The 18,551-nt window shown below is 43.6% G+C and overlaps 2 protein-coding genes across 10 annotated transcripts in view; one reads left to right on the forward strand and one right to left on the reverse strand.

The window, feature by feature from the left end:
- On the reverse strand, positions 1-14,401 carry EAF1 (ELL associated factor 1). Of its 2 annotated transcripts, none has more exons than XM_038570800.1 (6): positions 14,221-14,401; positions 12,163-12,257; positions 10,010-10,146; positions 8,065-8,255; positions 6,138-6,371; positions 1-3,359 (listed from the first exon to the last, which is right to left on the reverse strand). In XM_038570800.1, exons 1-6 carry the CDS (start codon positions 14,321-14,323, stop codon positions 3,313-3,315), a joined length of 807 nt encoding a protein of 268 aa, XP_038426728.1. In that variant the 5' UTR covers positions 14,324-14,401; the 3' UTR covers positions 1-3,312. The 2 variants fall into 2 exon arrangements, with proteins under 2 accessions (XP_038426728.1, XP_038426730.1); XM_038570802.1 differs by lacking the exon at positions 14,221-14,401 and adding an exon at positions 12,877-12,916.
- Positions 13,912-18,551, forward strand: part of METTL6 (methyltransferase like 6) — a 14,882-nt gene continuing 10,242 nt past the window's right edge. Inside the window, exons 1-3 of one of the 8 annotated variants that reach the window (XM_038570808.1) lie at positions 13,912-13,990; positions 15,416-15,807; positions 16,669-16,800. In XM_038570808.1, the coding sequence (XP_038426736.1) occupies positions 15,583-15,807; positions 16,669-16,800 (357 nt within the window). In that variant the 5' untranslated portion in view covers positions 13,912-13,990; positions 15,416-15,582. Of the gene's footprint in view, positions 13,991-14,559; positions 15,808-16,668; positions 16,801-18,551 lie in introns of those variants that run through there. The other 7 variants (XM_038570806.1, XM_038570803.1, XM_038570804.1 and 4 more) reach the window with 7 other exon arrangements.

Here is an 18,551-nt window from a genome sequence, read left to right on the forward strand (position 1 = left end):
TGAAGTGTATTGCTGACCTTTTTTTTTTTTACTTAAATATAGTGATCTTTAAGAGAATAAACCAAAAAAACTTTACACAGCAAATATTTTACATAAATGTAAACATGCACATCTACTTCATAATTATGCAAAATAAACTTTTAGGCACAAGATTTTAAAAGTCATTAAAGAATAAGACAATAAACCCAAGACAGATAGGACAGAAGCGACAAAAACACATATTTCATAACGCTTCAATTGGTCTTGTCTTCCAACCTACTGGTTAAGGCCTGAGTTTCAGAAATCCTACCTTCCTTGCCAAATGGAAACATCCAATTTGGCTGTACCTAATATACATCCACATAACAGACTATTATCTTTCAAAATAATGTAATAAATACATCACACACACACACACACACACACACACTCACTCTACTTAATCAGCCTCTCAATTAGGATAGCAAAGATTTTGGAATTTTCAAGTTTTCCCACCACTGAAGCACATACATATTAATACCACACACAGAAAAATGATTCTGGTATAGAAATAAAATAGTTAATGAGTGGCATCATCACAAATCTCTAGTTTGTATTAAGTTTCCCCAAATCACATCTTTATTGTGGCTTGCCATGACTTCTTGGGTACCTCGGATTTAAGTCTTTATACCTTACCTAATGACTCACGGGATGGTAGTCATAGAGGACGAAGAAAAGGCAATTTTAACAATTCAGTTAGAGACTTCAAAAGCATGAAAATCAGCACGGATCATTTTCAGCTGTCTCCAAATGCTTGGAATGTTTTCTCCATGTCTACCCTCTGTACTCCACTGGTTGGTTTTCTCTGCCTCCTCCCCACCAGGCTATAAGCATCTGAATGTCTATTCCTGTGGACACCCCAGGGAGTAGCAATGAGAATGACAGACAAGTCCCTGCTCTTAAGGAGTTCACAGCAACCAGAGCTCAAGCAAGAGGAAGGTCAGTACGTACACAAAGCACTCCAGTGGGCTGAAACAGAGTCCACGAAGATGGCACCTATAGAGTGTCGGGCCTGAGGCCTGACAGGGGAGAAGGGAGGGAGAGACTGAGAAGGCACAGAGGCACAAAGAACAAGTCCAAGGAGGCTGGTACAAGCTTACTCATGAGAAGTAATCTATGAGGCCAAATTCTTGATTTCTGAAAAGAAAAGATTCCTTGTTCTGGTGGGTAAAGGTGGAGGGTGGGGAGAGGGAACCACCGAAGGCTTTGTGCAGAGAACTAACTGGAAGTGGGCTAGAGGACAACCGTGCAGTGTCAGATGGGATGGGTGACAGAGGAAAGGCCTGAAGCCCACAGATCGCAACTCACCAAACCCAGTGCAACATGCAAGCATTTCCTATAGAAACAAACATCTTGACCCGACATGCCAAAAACCACAGCTCTATCTGTATAAATCAAGACTTTAGGAGAAAAAAAAAAAAAAAAAAAAAAAGGACAGAGAGGCTTAAATAGATTTTTTTTTAGTTCAAGTTCCTGGAACCTGCCCCAGCTTGAGCAAGTTAAGATCAGTGAAACAATTCCCACATCCAGTAACAAGTCAAGTCTCCCAATCAAGACCTTCACCTTCCCTGAGCTGTCATTACCAAGGAATTATAAAACAATTACCAATTCATTATAAATTCTTACCTACCATTAAATCCACGGAAACCTCAGGATGGGCTGAGAACCCACCACAGAGTTCTAGTGTGTCCCTATTACCTATACTTGGTGGGGGGAGTGAGTGTGCCACTGGATAATGGCGCCGGGCCTGCATCTCCAGTTCACTGGAGCCACTGTGTGCATCAAACCGGTGATTCTGTAAGGTGCAACTCTCACCAAAGCCCCCACCATGAATCCTCTAATTCCTTTCCAGGTCCAGGAGGCTTCCATCTGCTAGCTGGGGAAGCAGAGGCCATCTTTGGGTGCAGGAACCCAAGGAAGGAAAATCATTTTTAACGTTCTTGATACCCACTGAACCAAAGTAAATGGAAATTTCTTAGGACATTCAAATTGTATTCATTCAAATTACAGAAATGGGCTATCCATACTAATCACGGGACAATTTGTCACACATTTACTCAATATGGAACATTTACTAGTGACTAGTTTCCTGTAACATTCATTTGGAAAATGCACACTGCAAAAAGGCAATCTTGTGACTTTCTTCTAGTTGTATATCAAAAATACAAATCGTTCTGGGAGTCAGGCACAAACAGTGGTACAAAAGCATGAACAGAAATGCCTTCTCCAAGAATGTGCTCATTTCATATTGCAGAACTGCTTCCTATCTGGATTCTGGTTTTTGAAAACCTGCTGCTGATTCTTTTGTTCAGAAAGATTCCTTCACTATACCGCTCTTCCACTCCTACCTCCCCCTACTAAAATGCACTGAGTGAAGCACATGTAGCATGGATCTACATGGAACTAAAAGCCCCCAATCTGACTGAATCTCAGGTGTTAACACAGTGGCTGCTGGTTTAATCTGCTCACCCAGACTCATGTACTTAGGGACTTTTTGGATCAGAATTTGAGCCAGAAGTACCCAACACTTTTGTCTTTTGGAATCGAATAAAAGCTCTGATGTACAACTATCAATGTCTTGCATGAGAATCTCCGGTTCCAACCACTGAGATTAAAGGAGGGAGCAGCAGGAAAAGCTTGGACTGGGGGTAGGAGACCGACCATAAGCCAGCCGTGGGCTTCTTTTTCCTTATTTGTAAATGAGGGGCTTGAGCTAGCAGAGCTCTAGTGTACCCTCAGGAGGACACTCTAGGACTCCCTCCTGAAGTCCATTTCTACACAGGCTTATCAGACTGGGTCAGACAAAACTTCCTTACCACTTTGTCTCAACAGTTTAAAGTGGTTTTAACATACTTCTGTGCTGCAGTTTGAGGTTTCCCTCTCTCTCCTACCCCTCAAAGACCAGGTTTCATTTCACTGGTGCAAACCACTGGGGCAAACTGTGGCTGCTGAGGTTTAAAACTGAATCACTGGTCTGCTAAAGATAACGGCCTTTGAGTAACCTAGACCAGGGTACATTGGTCTGTTTTTCAGGAATAGTGTTAACCAAATAGAATAATTCTGTTAGTTCTTCCATAGTTCTACTTTGCAACATGAGATTGTTTGAAAATTACACGAGAAAATCACCCATCACCACTAAGTTAAAGACTTGAATATCTGAGACCTCCAGAGCCTCAAACTCCTACTACAGTCACTGATCCATAGCGCGTCCCTCTCAGCAAGGGGCTCCATGCGAGTGCAGCCTGATCCAGCAGCACATCTGTGCACGAGGAGCTGATTTCGAAAGATCCGACTCTAGTCATCACTGTCACTGCCAGACTCACTCAACTGCAAGTCATTTCCTATAAAAAGAAAACAGAATCACACCAGAAGTGCACAAGTTAAAAACGACTTCCCCACAAGTCTTTGTATGACTGCCTTGGTTATCACACTACAGTAAAACCAAGCCAATTCTAGTTAATTAGGGAGGAAAATCGATTTCGTTCAGTGACAAAACTAATGTAGTCAATGTTTTTAAAGAAATGCTATTCCTGGTATCTACAAAGCATGGCAATGCTGCTTCCTGGGGTAGAAACAGGTGAGGAGCAGGCCAGACAGTTTTTAAATGTGTTAATGAATAGCAAGAAAGCATTTATAAATAACTGATTCATGATCTACAATTGTTCATATTAAGTTGCTTTATAAATGCTAAAATAGCACAGTTAGGCCTCCTGTTAAGGAAGCTGAATACTGTTGATACCAGGAACACGCTAATCCAGGATCCCCTCTGGGGCACCTCTGTACAATATACTCATGTTACTTTAAACCTCAATTCAACTAATGAGCTTTTATGAAGCCTCATTTTTTAGTGTGCAGAATTTAGGTCTTAGGAGTGAAGAAAAGAAATACTCAACATTTCAGTACCAGATGATAAGAGTAACAGGACCCCAGCTGATACCACTTGGATTACAAGAATGAACTACCATAGGACTAGACTGCTGATCCCTAGGCCAGCTCTTCTCAGAGTTTGTTCTGAGGACCCTGGGGTCCAAGGCCCCTACAGGAAGGTACTTCCCTTTTACTACATGCCTGTGTGACACCAGATTTTCCTCATAACAATGCAGAAGCAGGTGTAGAATCCAGCTTTCTACTAAGCCAGACATTAAAGAGATTCATAAAATTTTAAAGCAATGTTATTCTTCTTACTAAATATTTTGATTGGGGGCAGCCTGGGTGGCTCAGCAGTTTAGCGCCACCTTCAGCCCAGGGCATGATCCTGGAGACCCAGGATTGAGTCCCAGGTTGGGCTCCCTGCATGGAGTCTGCTTCTCCCTCTGCCTGTGTCTCTGCCTCTCTCTCTCATAAATAAATAAATCTTAAAAAAAAAAAAAAAAAATCTAAAAAACTTTTTTTGATTGGAAAATTTTCATAAAAATGTTACTTTTGTTAACGTGGTAGTTTTTATTATTATTTTAAGATTTTATTTATTTATTCATGAGAGACACAGAGAGAGAGAGAGAGAGATGCAGAGACATAGGCAGAAGGGGAAACAGGCTCCATGTAGGGAGCCCAATGTGGGACTCCATCCTGGAACTCCAGGATCACACCCTGGGCTGCAGGCAGGCACTCAACCGCTGAGCCACCCAGGGATCCCCAATCCATTTATTTTGGAAGAGAGAAAATATACTTTAGGTTACTACTCAGGAAAACAATATTATGATTACTTTATATGTTTATATACAAAGGTTAGCAAATTTGCACTATTTACTGTGATTTTAGGGTTTCTAAGTTGGTTCCAGTTGACAGCCCTGGTTTAAATAACTCTAGTGCTTTACTGTATATGAGACATGCATAGTTAAGGTCTTGCTACAGAACAGGATGACTTGGAGCCGTGAGGAGTTAAAAGGATTTTAAGACACTGGTAAGCAGGTAACATCCACAGTGCCAGTTTTTTGCTCTTTTTTTTTCCTAGGAGGAAAGAATAATTTAGCATTAACTGGGCAAAATTAAAAACTGACCTAAAGCCATAGTAGCTATCTGGTACTTTTCCACTGTGAACACCAAACTCCCAATGTGAAATTTCTGATCTCTAGCCAACTGAGAAGAGCACCAAAGCAGACCCTGATCCTGATCCCCAGAATGTAGGCCCACAGAATGGGATAGCAGACAATATCCTTAACGGATACCCTAACAGTGTTGAACTCACTCAAGTAGAAGAGTGGGACCCTGAGTAGTGTTTCTCCAGTAGGGGTGATTTTGTGCCCCAGAGGATATGTGGCCATGCCGTAAGATATTCTGTGTTGACACAACAGGGGGAAAAGGGAGGAAGAAGGGCACCTAGTGCATAGATCCATCCTGCAGTACATATGACTGCCACCACAACAAAGATTTATCTGGCCCACAGTGTCTATAGTACTGAGGTTAAGAATTAGTTTTGCCTGGACCACAGTGGTAGAGTTAACTAAATTAGCCTCTCCCCATTGCTTCCAGACCTTCCAACCTCCTCAAAGGCAGTCATACCAAGCGAGAGCATTAACAAGGATTTGGAGAGAAGGGTGTAGGAACTAGAACTCTTGCAACCTCTATTACATAGAAATTTGTCTTTGTTCTTATTTTGCTCTGCTTTACTTTAGTATCAATTGCATGGAGAGCCACCCAGCCACGGCAACACCCCTTCCTCTCCCTCTTGTCAAAGGCTGGTTGGTTTCCAAATATATCCTAATGGCTCAAGCTCCCAAGTCTGTGGGCTATAGGATCCCATAGTCTGGAGAACAGGGTTCTTGGGGCTGTAAGAAAGAACTGGAGGCAGCGTTCAGTATGGTGGTAGGCAGTGCCCTAAAAGCCTGGTAAATGCAAAAATAAGGAGCCAGGCTGTTCATGTTTCAGCATTTTCCAGAATTCAAAAAACCTCATTTGTGACAGTGGAAAAAAAAGAAGAAAGAACAGACTTTTTAGTTTTGTATGCCCCTTTTTATTACCCTTTGGTAACTTACTCCTTTCTGCTCAAATTTTCTTTGTCAACATGTTTTATGCCTTAAATATCTTTTGGTGCATAGGTTCTGGTGTGAGATAAACAGAAGCCACATCTTTGGCCGGACATGCCACCTCTCTCTGAGCCAAGAAAGGGAGAGGATACTTACTGAGTGTGTTCATGAGCTGGTTGCTTCCTTGCGGCCGGCTGGTTCCGTTGGCTACGGCCGGCCTGCTGTTGTAGGGCTGCTGGTGTGCGGGCAGCGGAGGGGACGCTGGGCCATTGTCCTCACCCCCGCTGCTCGAGCTGTCATCATCACTTCCTGATGAGCTCTCAGAGTCTGAGGAACTGCTCCCACTGCTGCTGCTCATCTGTTCAATAATGTCAACTTCGGCCCTCAGCTCTGGAATAAAATGACATAGCATGAGTTAGTGCAGCAACCCCTCTCAAGGCCGCATGCTGAACCTTCTATAAACAGTGAAGTGGCAGGACCAATAGCAAGGAAGAGTAACTTACACTCCTCCTTCCTTAATTCCTTAAAAACATACCAAAAAAATGACTAAAACCAAAACCAACAAAGTAAACTGTCTTCAGAGAGACAATGGAAACATTAACTTCACCCCAAATAACCAAAAAGAAAACAGTATGAGATAAAGACTGTTCTGTGTAAGAAATGGATAAAGTCTATTTGCCTTATCTACTAAAACAAAAAAAAATATTGTGAATTATGAAATTAAAACACCAAATAAGAGAAATATTATGCTAAGGGGTTGAAAAATATTTGACTAGGCACTGGAAGATCTTGATGCTTGTTTCGGCTCTACCTCTCACCAGCAGGGAGACCCCAGTGGGAGTTCATGAATTTTCCAAGACATTAAAAAAAATGCGAGCCAGAGCAGACAGCCTCTGAGGTCCTCTCTGGCTATCCGATCCCACAAAAAAATTGCAAGGGGAACCATGGTAACTAAAGGAAAATGGGGAAACGACATTCCTCCTCTGCCCTCTTTCTATACCTCACTGACACACTACTGTCAGGTACTACCTCTTCTACACATGTACAGCAGGGAAGGAAAAACATGTTTTACCTTTTCAATATCACTGAGAGTACGTTAAGGACACATCATAGGATACATTAAGATGCCAGATTTTCCTGTCCGAATATGCAATGTGGTTTTAAACAAGTATGGTTCCTTTAGGCATAACTGGCAATAACTCAGCACTCATAGTCCAATTCCTGATCAACTAAAGTGAAAACTTTAATAAATAGCATTCTAATATCCATGAGGAAAACAAAACCAAGAAATAAAAACAGGAGGTTTAACAAATGTGCACCAGGCAGACTGATTCTGTTTACTAAAAGAGAGCACTTCTATAAGGTAGAAAAGGCAAACTTAAGGACAACTCTTTATCTTTCCCTGTCTACGACTGTTAGAGATTTACTTTTGTTCCATAAAACCTTACAAATCTGAAATACAACACTTAGCCTCATAACTTCCTAAGAGTCTGGACAACTAAAACTACCCACTCACTGTATGGGAAGAAAACTCTTGGCCTTGGAGAGAACCTGGCCAGACCTCTAGGTCTTTCTAGGTGTTAATTCCTTAAAAACATACAATACATACGTTCTCATTTCAAGGTCCCCATAGCACTTTCGTGTTTACATACTTTGTGTTAGTACAAAGCATTGGGGTCCTGGTATTTTAGATGTTCTTCTGACCTAGATACCATACTAACACTGACACATCTGGTTTTCACCCCAACACCTTGGAATTCTCTTCTCCCAAAGCCTTAAAGGCGTGTCATACAGACCTTTGAATGGCAGTCATGCTTGTTTATATCCTGGGCCTCTAAGTAGAAAGCTGCAAAGATAGCCACAACTCCAGTTACTATTCCAAGACCCAGACTTGTCAAACGAGGTAAGTGGCAACAGCCCTGGCCCACCCTCATCACCTCTGGAATGGTGAACTCTGCAGAAATTTTTTTCATTGGCAGAAAAAGCCTGTGCCATCATGTCAATAGAACAGCCTTGTGATTGCCACAAAAACACCAACACCCCACACCAAGTTGCTATCATAGTTCTAGAAAATGCTGTCTACCTCTTTTGATGTCATCCAGCTGGGGTTCAGGTGAGGGGTTATCTTTCAAGGGGGAAGTTTTGGGTCCAACTGGAGGCTTTGTTGGAGCTCTGAATGGCATAGGTGGTGGAGGTGGTGGTGGCTGTGATGGCTGTGGGGGACGAGTGGGCTGCTGTTCCATTCGGGCTTGGATTTTACTGCTCCCCTCGGCTCTGAAATGAGATAAGGACATTAAATTGGAGGGACAAAAATAGTACTCAACTCTGTTCAGGGGACCAAGTACCTGCAGGTCTCTGCACAACCCTGTGCTCTTTACAGACTACTTCAAAATATTGATGTTTGTAAGTTTATCACAGGAGCTACTCATGCAACAGCTGCCTATTGCATTCCAGTACCACATCCTGCACCAGAGATAGATGAATAAAACACACACACTTGCTGTCCTCAAGGAGCTCACATTTTATAGCAAGCAGATAAAATCAGTATGGAAGACACAATGGGATTATGAAAACCCATTTTTACTAGTAGACAATATGATTATTTATTTGACTTGTGTACAATATAAAGTTGTATTCACAAGTGTATGAGTTACTAAGTAAAACCAGCTCTCAAAATACTGGCTAGTTTGCAGATTTTTGCATGATTTACTGCTTGCTCATCTTGTCACGTGCCAGCTCTTGCAGGCAGACAAGCAAAGCATTCCACCCCAAACTGAGAAAATTCTATTCGTTAACAATTTCTTTTGTAGATGGACTAGCCCAGCAAACTTTGGGCTTTCTAATATTGGTGAGCACACAAATCACCTGGGGAATGTATTTAAAATGCAGATTCTGTCTCAGCAGGTCCTGAAATTCTGCACTTCAAAAAAGCATCCAAGTGATAAAATGCTGCTAATCCACAGATGACACTGAGTAGTGAGAGATATACCCTTGACCATCAGCTGTTGGGGGAATAACAGTGTCACTAGTTTGGGGAGGGAGGTAATTAATACAAATACCTCCCAGGTGGGAGAGGAGCAGGAGCTTGAAAGCCAGCACAGGGCTCAGCTCTGGTGCCAGACTCCAATAAGTCACAAGCTCACTAATAATCAATCTCTGCATCTGTGTGCTTGTCTTTTTTTTTTTTTTTTTTTTTTTTTTGTGTGTGTGCTTGTCTTAAAGGATAAAATAGCACCCTTCTAAAAGTTCTTAGTAAAGTTAGGTAGGATAATGCATGAAAGCATTTAGGATCGTGTTCAGCACCTCATAACCCATAAATAAACAGTAACTTTTTATTTTTTGTGGAATGAGTAAAGAAAAATGGCTTGAGAAAGCATAAACAGAAAAACATCAATCAGACTGTAACTAAGATTTCACAACTGTATTACAGTAATTGCTATATCTCAATGTGAAAAAGAGAACCACTGGGTTGCTTCTATTAATGAAATAAATTTTGACTTTAAAATCGAATTGGCTTTGTATTAGACATGTAATGCCTGTTGAATTAAATATTAAAAGAGCTCACTATTCAAAAAAATAGGCAAAACTTTATTTTGGTATAAATAGCTCAAACACATCTTGTGAAAAATTAGTTATTTTCAATCTAATAAGGAATATATATTACTCAATGATTCTTTCATAATTACAAAGTCTATCAGTTTAAATCTTATCCCTTTAAAAAAAAAAAAAAATCTTATCCCTTTAGGTGGTACTATATCAACAATCATGAGATTAACAAAACAGATATAATTGCAAAGTACATCCTTTCCCCAGTGGTTTACATGTTTCAGGTCTTAAAAGCATTATTTCTTTTTATTGCATTTGAGGAAGCGATACTTTACTGATTTGTCAAGAAGACAGACATAGAGCTGTTGAGATTATCAATAGGACACTGAGCACCCAAATGCTCACATCTTTATAAAATAAATGGATAGATAATGCAAAGATATAAAAAACCCACATCAATCTGTATCTGGTTATTTACATACCTTGTTTTCTTGACCTGAATGCTGCTACTGAGTTTTTCCAGCACATATTCACCAGTGTCATGATTAATAATAAGCACACAGTCTTTCTGATAGGGCCGTTTGTTCCCCTTGAACACAGTCATTGGTGGTGTGGATCCCTAAATGCCACGAAAGTAGATGATGATCAAACTAAACACATCAGTTATGAATATCAAAACTGAATTTACAAATGACTATCTCATAAAATCTTTTATCAGAGTTACCCAAATAGAATAAACTGATTCCTTTGGCTTCCTAGGCAAAAAGAACGGGGAAATAGTAATACAGCAAGAATCTGTAACTGTGCAACTGCTTCTCAATAATCAAGAAAGATAATATAAATTTGCAAAATTACCATAGATTTTTCTAAGGATTCAAGCTGTGTTACAATTAATGGCAAGATGTGAACTGATAAAAATAGATTAAACACTACTTGGTATTACACTGAGTAGAACTTTCACTATGAGAAGTGAAACTAGTAAGTTATCTCTGTATTTCTTTGTAATTTCAGAGTCTGGTGCTTCCCCTCAGGCCAAGTAACCAACACAGCATTCTCCAAGGGCAGCTGGTTATTCTGCTTGGCTCAGAGTAAGTACATCATGCCACTCAACTGCCTAAGCCCTTCAACTGCTACCCTGTTCCTCTGAGACCAAACAATAAAATCTTTAAACCACACACCTGGCCCTTCTGCCTCACCCTAGACCACTCAGCCCTCGGCTCTGTGGAATTCAGAACAAAAGGTGGCTGGCCTCTCAGGTCCTCAAGCTCTTTTTTGCACACCTTTAACAAGGCTTCTGCCCACAATATCCTGTCCCTTCTCGTTCAGTTACTTACTCTTCATATCTGCTCAAAGGTCACTTCCTTAGAGAAGCTTTCCCTGATTTGGTAAAATAAATGTTTTTTTATATTTCTTTAGTTCCAGGCTATAAGCTCCCCAGGGCCAAGAAATGTACTTGTGTTAAGATTGTATTCTCAGTGCTTAGTAATGGACCACCACATAGTAGGTGCTCGATTAATATTTAACATATAATACATGACAAATATGGGATTTAATCCCTTGTATAGAATAAAAAACTGCTTGGCTCTTTAACTCCCAATTCATAGGGTAAAAACTTAAGAGTTGGAAGGGACCTTAGAGACCATTTATCTAACCCCTTTATTTTCCATTTGGCAAATGAAGATCCGAAGGGAGATGATGTAACCTGCCAAAGGCAACAAATAATGAAATAGCAGTTGGAGCTGGCAGACAAGTAATTGTTCCTCAGCGCAAAGCTTCTTATCCAGAGCCTTTTCATTCTATCACTGGTTACCAAGACCTTATGCTGTGACATGCAACGACACACGTTCATTAAGAGTATCTGATACTTCAGGGTTTGTGATTCCAGTGCTGCCTTGAGCAAAGCTTCAAAAAAAAATCTCTCTGCAAGAAGAGTTCTCAATTTAGCTTTTTTTTTTTTTTTAAAAGATTTTATTTATTTATTCATAGAGACAGAGAGAGGCAGAGACACAGGCAGAGGGAGAAGCAGGCATCATACAGAGAGCCTGACATGGGACTCGATCCAGGGTCTCCAGGATCACGCCCTGGGCTGCAGGCGGCGCTAAACCGCTGCACCACCGCGGCTGCCCTCAATTTAGCTTTTAACTGAGTTCCTCACCCCTACATTAGCTGAATGCTCTGATTTTCTGGTTCTTGCTTAAAACTTTCAGCCTGCACTTTGCCTTTTGCCAGATATATGAAAAATTATCAATCCTGCTCCTGCCTGCCTTAACTCCTGGCTTGCCTGTGCCACACTCCTAAACTGTTGTTGCTATAAACCAACATGGCATCTAGGGCTTTTCTCTTCAGAGGGGGGGAAAAAAAAGCTATGCCAATCTAAAAGAGGGGCTATGTATCCAGATAGGAACCTGGTCTACTTTGTAGCAAATGGGGGGAAAAGGGAGATTGGGGAAAATGGCAAAGAATCATTTTTACTCAAGCACTTGGGAAGCATGAATTCCACCCTACCCCACCCCCAAAATTCCTTTTTTCCTTATGTTGGAACTTTAGAAATCTAGAAGTTTGTAAATAGTAGGAAATTCAAATCGCAATAAAAGAATATGAGGATTCACTGTGATTCCACAGTGCATAAACTTACAGGGATATGTGGCAGTGTAATTGTGACTTCATCTCCTTTGCCAACCTGAAGCTCTCCTTCGCATGAAGTATCTATAGATGCTGGCTTAAAGTCATCTAAAGGGAAAAGCAAAAGAGCATTTATCCACCAAGTTACTTATACTAAGCCTCCTGGGCATTCTTATTTAAACATTAATTTTTTTTGTCACTCCAGATAAATGCAAAATACAAATTTAGAATTAAAAAAAAAACCTATTTCATTGTGGAAAATTCCACATATACAAAAGCAAAGAATAGTACAATATGAGCCTCGGTGTCCTGTCACCCAGCTTCAATAATTACCAATTTAGGTACAATTTTGTTTCATCTATACCTCCCACATATTTTCCTCCCATCCCCACTGGATCATTTTGAAGAAAAAAAGCTAGAATTCATATACCATTTTATTAAGCAAAGATACTCCCTTCTCCCAAGTGACAGATGAAAATTAACGCCCCATTATCCATAAGGTGTTTTATTAGGGTTGTTGCGTACAGGATCAAAAGCAAACACAGCATTTTTGAAAGATTCTCTGATTGTTAAGCCCAGTATGAAACATGGAAGGCCACAGTACCACATAAACTGATTTCATTTTGCAAAGAAACTCAAAATCAGAATTTGCCACACTCAACTTCTATAGCTTTAACAAAAATAAAAACACTCTTGTAAAAGTACAGAGCAGATGGCTGAACTGCACCTCCAAAGGTTAATCCTGCCCACATCTCTCAACTGCTGCCAAAGTACAACATGAATAGTCATTTTTCTCCATTTTGACATACACTGGTCTCAAGCTGCAGGCCAGGTGCTTATGTGAAGCCTCTCAAATTCCGCACTGCCCTTCACCCTATTAAACCATCAACTAAGGAAACTGCTCAGGAAATGATGCTCCTGTCACATTCCCCACCCACATCTACCCTCTGAGAAAGCCGATCTGCTGTCAGCAGGAGACACGGTAATGGGAAGGCAAGTGACCACGGAAAGATGGAACTTCATTCTCCCAACACGCCCTCTTCCAATGTGTTGAGTCACTTTTATTAGCTCCTTCGACAAAAACAAGTCTTAACCAGCACGAGCACTACCAAGACGGGAAACCAGGAGCTTGTGAATCACAGAGGGATGCTCCAGTCAGCCCATTCCTAACAGCCGAAACTTCACGCAGGGCCTGGAGTGGACGTGCCCTCCCTCCACAGAGTCTGTAATCACGCAGAAAAGGAAGGTCCAGCATAATGACTACTTGGCTGGTCTTTAGGCCTCCTCCTCGGCTTCCAAACATAGCTCACCAAGCTTTAACTTACTCCAGGCTCACCAATGCTAATTTTATTCGTCGCCCACATGGGGCTTGGTACGGGGTTTAAGTGTGGGTAGGATGGGTGACCTCAAAAGACAGCAGGGTCCGACGAGGCACGCAAAGCTAGAGGGGGGAAGACGCTGACGGAGCGCACGGGGGACGCGGATTCTCGGGCTGCCCAGGAGATGGAGCGCAGGCTCGGGGTGGCCCGAACAAAGACGGACGAGGCAAGAAGGCTGAGGAGGGCAGGGAAGAAGGGGATGGAAGGGGAGGGAGGCGACGAGGCTCGCGAGCAGACGGGAAGGGCCCTTTAACCGTGGAGGACCCTGGCGGGGCCCTGGGAAAGGGGGATGGCCCACAGGCGACCTGGAGGCCGACGTGAGGTCACGGTCTTTCCGTAATAAAGAGGGGGGGGGGTCAGTTTCGCATAAGGAAGGGCCGAGTGGGCGGACGAAAAAGCAAGGGGGCCGACCACCTTCGGAAGAAGTATCTGGGATCACAAGGCACAAGAATATCGTTGGGGGTGACGGAGGGTTTGGTTTGGAAGCGAGCTGGGAAAAAGGAGGGGTGGGGGCGGGGGGACTGAGGTCCCGGAGGATCGAGGGGAAGAGAAGGGAGCTGACGTGGGCAGGGGCTTCCAGGGCTTCCAGGGCTTCCAGGGCTTCGGGGGCCGGGGGCCGGGGGCCGAGGGAGGGGTCGGGCTGGCAAAGGCGGGGCAGCGGCCGAAAGGGACGCAGGGGAGCGCCGGCTTACAGCGAATGGTGTGGAAAGAGGCCCGCGGCCGCTTCTCGAAGCTCTCCCCGAGCCGCAGGCAGTGCTCCTCGCGGTCCAGCAGCGGGTTCGCGGTCCCGTTCATGGCCCTCGCCGAGCCCCGCGCCCGCACCGGCGCTCTCCCCGCGCAGCCGCGGCCCGAGCTTCCGGCGCCAGCGTCCGGGGGACCGACGCTCCCTGGGCCGCGCTCCGCGGCGCGCGGCGAGCCCAGCCGGCGCCCACCCGGGGCCGGAAGCAGGTCCTCTCCTCGGCGGCGGGGCGGGCCGGGCGGGGGAGGCCTGCGCGGAAGCAGGGCCGCGCGACTTCCGGCGGCGGGGCGGGACCTCTGCGTCCGAGGCGGAAGTGGCGGGGGCGGCGCCATGGCTGAGGGTTCCGCCGGGTGAGGTGCCTGAGGCGGGTTTGTCCCCGCGTGGCGGCTCCCCTAGCCGGGCTGAGGGCCGAGGGCGTCCGGCCCTCCCCGATCAGGCGAATGTAAGAACCGACGACGGTGAGCCCGAGAGCGCGGCGAACTAGGTGAACACGGGCCCGGTAGCCAGCGTGGCCGGCTCTCCGCAGGCCCTGGCGGCCGCGGCGGCCTGGTTTCTCCCGAGCGCCCTCCGCCCGACGGCTCCGGCCCCGCGCGTCATTGGCCTCTTCTCCCTCACGCGTTAATGGAGGAGCCGGAGCCCCAGCCCCTGGAAAGCGACGCCCCCACTGGTTCGTGAGACAGCTTCTTGGGAGTGCGATCAGAGACTCAGGCCGCCGGGCTTGGCTCCAAATCTCCCCCCTCCCCCAAAGCGAGTCTCCGATCCTTGGGCGACGGTGACCCCACTTGACCGCCTGTCGCCACCTCGGGAAGCTCTCATGGTTGTTTTAAGTCGCCCCTCGTCGCGGGCACCGAAAACCGATGAGCGTCTTCTCCCTAAGGTTCCTCAGTCAGTCCTTGGGCCTGTCCTTTTTTAAAAAGCAAAGCGGTTTATAATAGTTGACTTGTGGTTCGGTGCGTGAGAGTCCTGGCCGTCTGTCTGAAGGTAGGGACTGCGTCTTGGTCTTTGTGACCGACCTCTTGTGTAGTGGGCCAGGTTGTGTCGAGTCAGCGTCTGAACTGTTTGGTGACAGAAATGTTCTAGAACCACCAACCCAGCGTCTTAAAAACTGTTCTAAAGCCACTAACGGAATCTCCTTTCTCCTGCACAAGGGCTCAGTGCTGCCTGAGAAATCCAATCAGGATTAATCCAATCTTGAGAAACTGCATCCGAAAAAACCCTGCCTCTGTATGTCTGCAATATCAGCTTGGAGTCCTCGGGTTCCTCAGGGATGGAGAGTCCTCAGCACTGTTAACAGTAATGCCTGTCAGTTGAGGAGATGGCTTCTTTGCAAAGAAAAGGGCTGCAGGCAAGGATTCTCAGCTCTGAAGAAGAGGAGAAATTGAAAAGAGATCAAGCTTTGGTGTCCGATTTTAAGCAGCAGAAACTGGAAAAAGAGGCTCAGAAGAACTGGGACCTTTTTTACAAAAGAAATAGTACTAACTTCTTCAAAGATAGACACTGGACCACCCGAGAGTTTGAGGATCTCAGATCCTGTAGAGAGGTAAACTAATATTGCACCTTATTTGAGTTGTTTTTCATTTAAAATGTGAAGAGGAGTGTTTCTTGCATTCCAGTGGGGTAGAGAATTTATGAAGCCTGTCAAAATGCTTTGTTCCCTGGAAACACACTGTTTGGTCTCAAACACAGTTTAGCATTTCCTGGGTTATATAATCTGTAGGAAAGAGAGCTTTAGGAGCCATTTTCGATTTTTCTTTCTTTCTTTTTTTTTAAGATTTTATTTATTTACTCATGTAAATACAGAGAGAGGCAGAGGGAGGAGAAGCAAGTTCCATGCAAGGAGCCCGATGCAGGACTCAATCCCAGGACTCCAGGATCACACCCTGAGCTGAAGGCAGATGCTCAACCACTGAGCCACCCAGACATCCCTATTTTCTATTTCTTCGTCTGAAAGTCGTAAATATTAATTTCATACTGGATGACTTCAGTGAGATTCAGATTCATAAGGATGATGAACACTTTACCATGGCCCCTTGTGTCCTAAGCCTTATCATAACACTGTTGAGGTAGGCATCCTGATTATCCCCACTTGTCCGGTAAAAGTGAAGCGCACAGCTGTGTAAGTGGTCTGGCAATAGAACACGAGTGAGGGGAGGAATCCAGATTTGAGTGCAAGCAGTTTAGTCCCAGAGCCTGTTCTGTTAGCCGTTGACACCATACCAAACTGCCCCTGTTGGATGACAAATGAGATATGAGTATTAGCTTTAAGTTATCAATTCATGGGTTTATTGTCGGTTCCCTGGGTCAGAGACCTTGTTTCTCCTGTCCTGAGGTGTATTCTTGTAGTTTGCTTTCTCTGTGATGCAGATGTAGCATGCTATGACTTTGGGTTCTGTTTCCTTAGTTTGAAGATCAAAAATTGACTATACTTGAAGCTGGCTGCGGTGTTGGGAACTGTTTATTCCCACTTTTGGAAGATCAGAATATCTTTGCTTATGCCTGTGATTTTTCTCCAAGAGCAGTTGAATATGTCAAGGTTGGTGCTCCATCCATATATTCTGTTGTGTTGCTCTTTTTCTTAGATTTCTCTGACCTCCCTTCTCTACTCATTTGCCTAATTCCAGTCCTCTCATTGAAGCTAACCAGCCGTGATCACTATGGATGTGTTTTTCCTATTTAATGCATATATAGTACATACAGAAAACATAGCTTTACTCAGAAAAGTAGAAGGAATTACCAAAATGACACTCATATACTTAAACCCAGATTTAATGATTGGCAGCATTTTGCCACATTTGCTTTATAGACATTTTTTTGCTGAACTATTTTAAGATTTTACTTATTTATGGGCAGATAGAGCAAAGCACAGGTGCATGCAAGAAGGGGGAGAGGCAGAGGGAAAGGGGGAGAGAGCATCTCAAGCAAACTCTATGCTGAGTGCAGCACACTATGAGGGGCTCCATCTCACAGCCCTGAGATCATGACCTGAGCTGAAATCAAGAGTTGGATGCCTGACTGAGCCACTCGGGTGCCTCTGCTGAACTATTTTAAATTATAGATGTCAATACACTTCCCTCCTAAATATGTCTGCGTACATATTCCAAAAAATAAGGCGCTTCTTTGTATGACTGCAATGCACTTAATTATATCTAACCAAATAACTATAATCCACTAAGGTACAGATTCAGATTTACCCAAGTAGTCCCAGGTATCTTTTATACCTGTATTTAGTCAAGGACTACATCTTGAACTTCTTAATGTACCTTAAATCTCCTTAACCTAAAACATTCCTGCCCTTTCCCTTGACCTTTTCCCCATTGGCATTGAGTTTTTGAAGGGCAAGCCATTTTCTGTAATACAGTCCCACGTTCCGAATTGGTCTGTTTCTTTATATCATTGTTAACTTGTTTCTTAATCTCCTGTTTTTCCTGTAAAGTAGAAGTTAGATTCCTATCACGTAAAATATATTTTTGGCAAAAAATACTATAATAGGTGATGGTGTATCTTTGTTATTATATCCTGTCAGGAGGCATTAACGTCTGGTAACCTCAGTATATACATCATGCTAGCTTTAGATTTGGTCACTGGGTTAAGGTAGTAACTTCCTAATTCCTACCTAAAAGATACTTCCTAAGGGGTACCAATATTTACCTTTTGCCATTAACAAATATGTGGGAGATACTTTGCCAAAAACCTAATTTTCCATCAGCCTTCCACAGTTTTAGCATCCATTAGAAGTTCTTTGTTGTTTTTAAAGATTTTATTTATTTTATTTTATTTTTTTATTTTTTTATTTTTTTGATTTTATTTATTTTAGAGAGAAAGTGTTGAGGGGATGGTGTGGGCAGAGGCAGATGGGGAAGGAGAGGGACAAGCAGACTCTGTGCTTAGCACAGAGCCAGTTGTAGGACTGATCCCACAATCCCTGAAGATCATGACCTGAGCCGAAATCAAGAGTCAGACTCTCTACTAACTGAGCCACCCAGGCATCCCTGGAAGTTTTTTTAATAGTAGTATCACGTTGCATCAGATGGAGCACCATCCTCTGTGTGAGAACCCCCTGGTGCTCCTGGAGGAGACCCCTACAAATGGGTGGGAATGCCCCTGTTACTTTAGCCCCCAGGGGCTTCACCCTGTAATGTCCACACTCAGTCTCCAGCAGTTTTATCAAATTTCTAGTTTTACTAGTCTGGAGGCTTCTGCCTCAGTAAGCAAATGCTTAGGTCCTGTCTCTCCCAGAAGGCCATTGTCTGTCTCCATATTTCAGGATGACTGGTGGTTCTTTGG

The sequence above is a fragment of the Canis lupus genome, chromosome 23, assembly GCF_011100685.1.
Source record: "Canis lupus familiaris isolate Mischka breed German Shepherd chromosome 23, alternate assembly UU_Cfam_GSD_1.0, whole genome shotgun sequence".
NCBI lineage: Eukaryota > Metazoa > Chordata > Mammalia > Carnivora > Canidae > Canis > Canis lupus.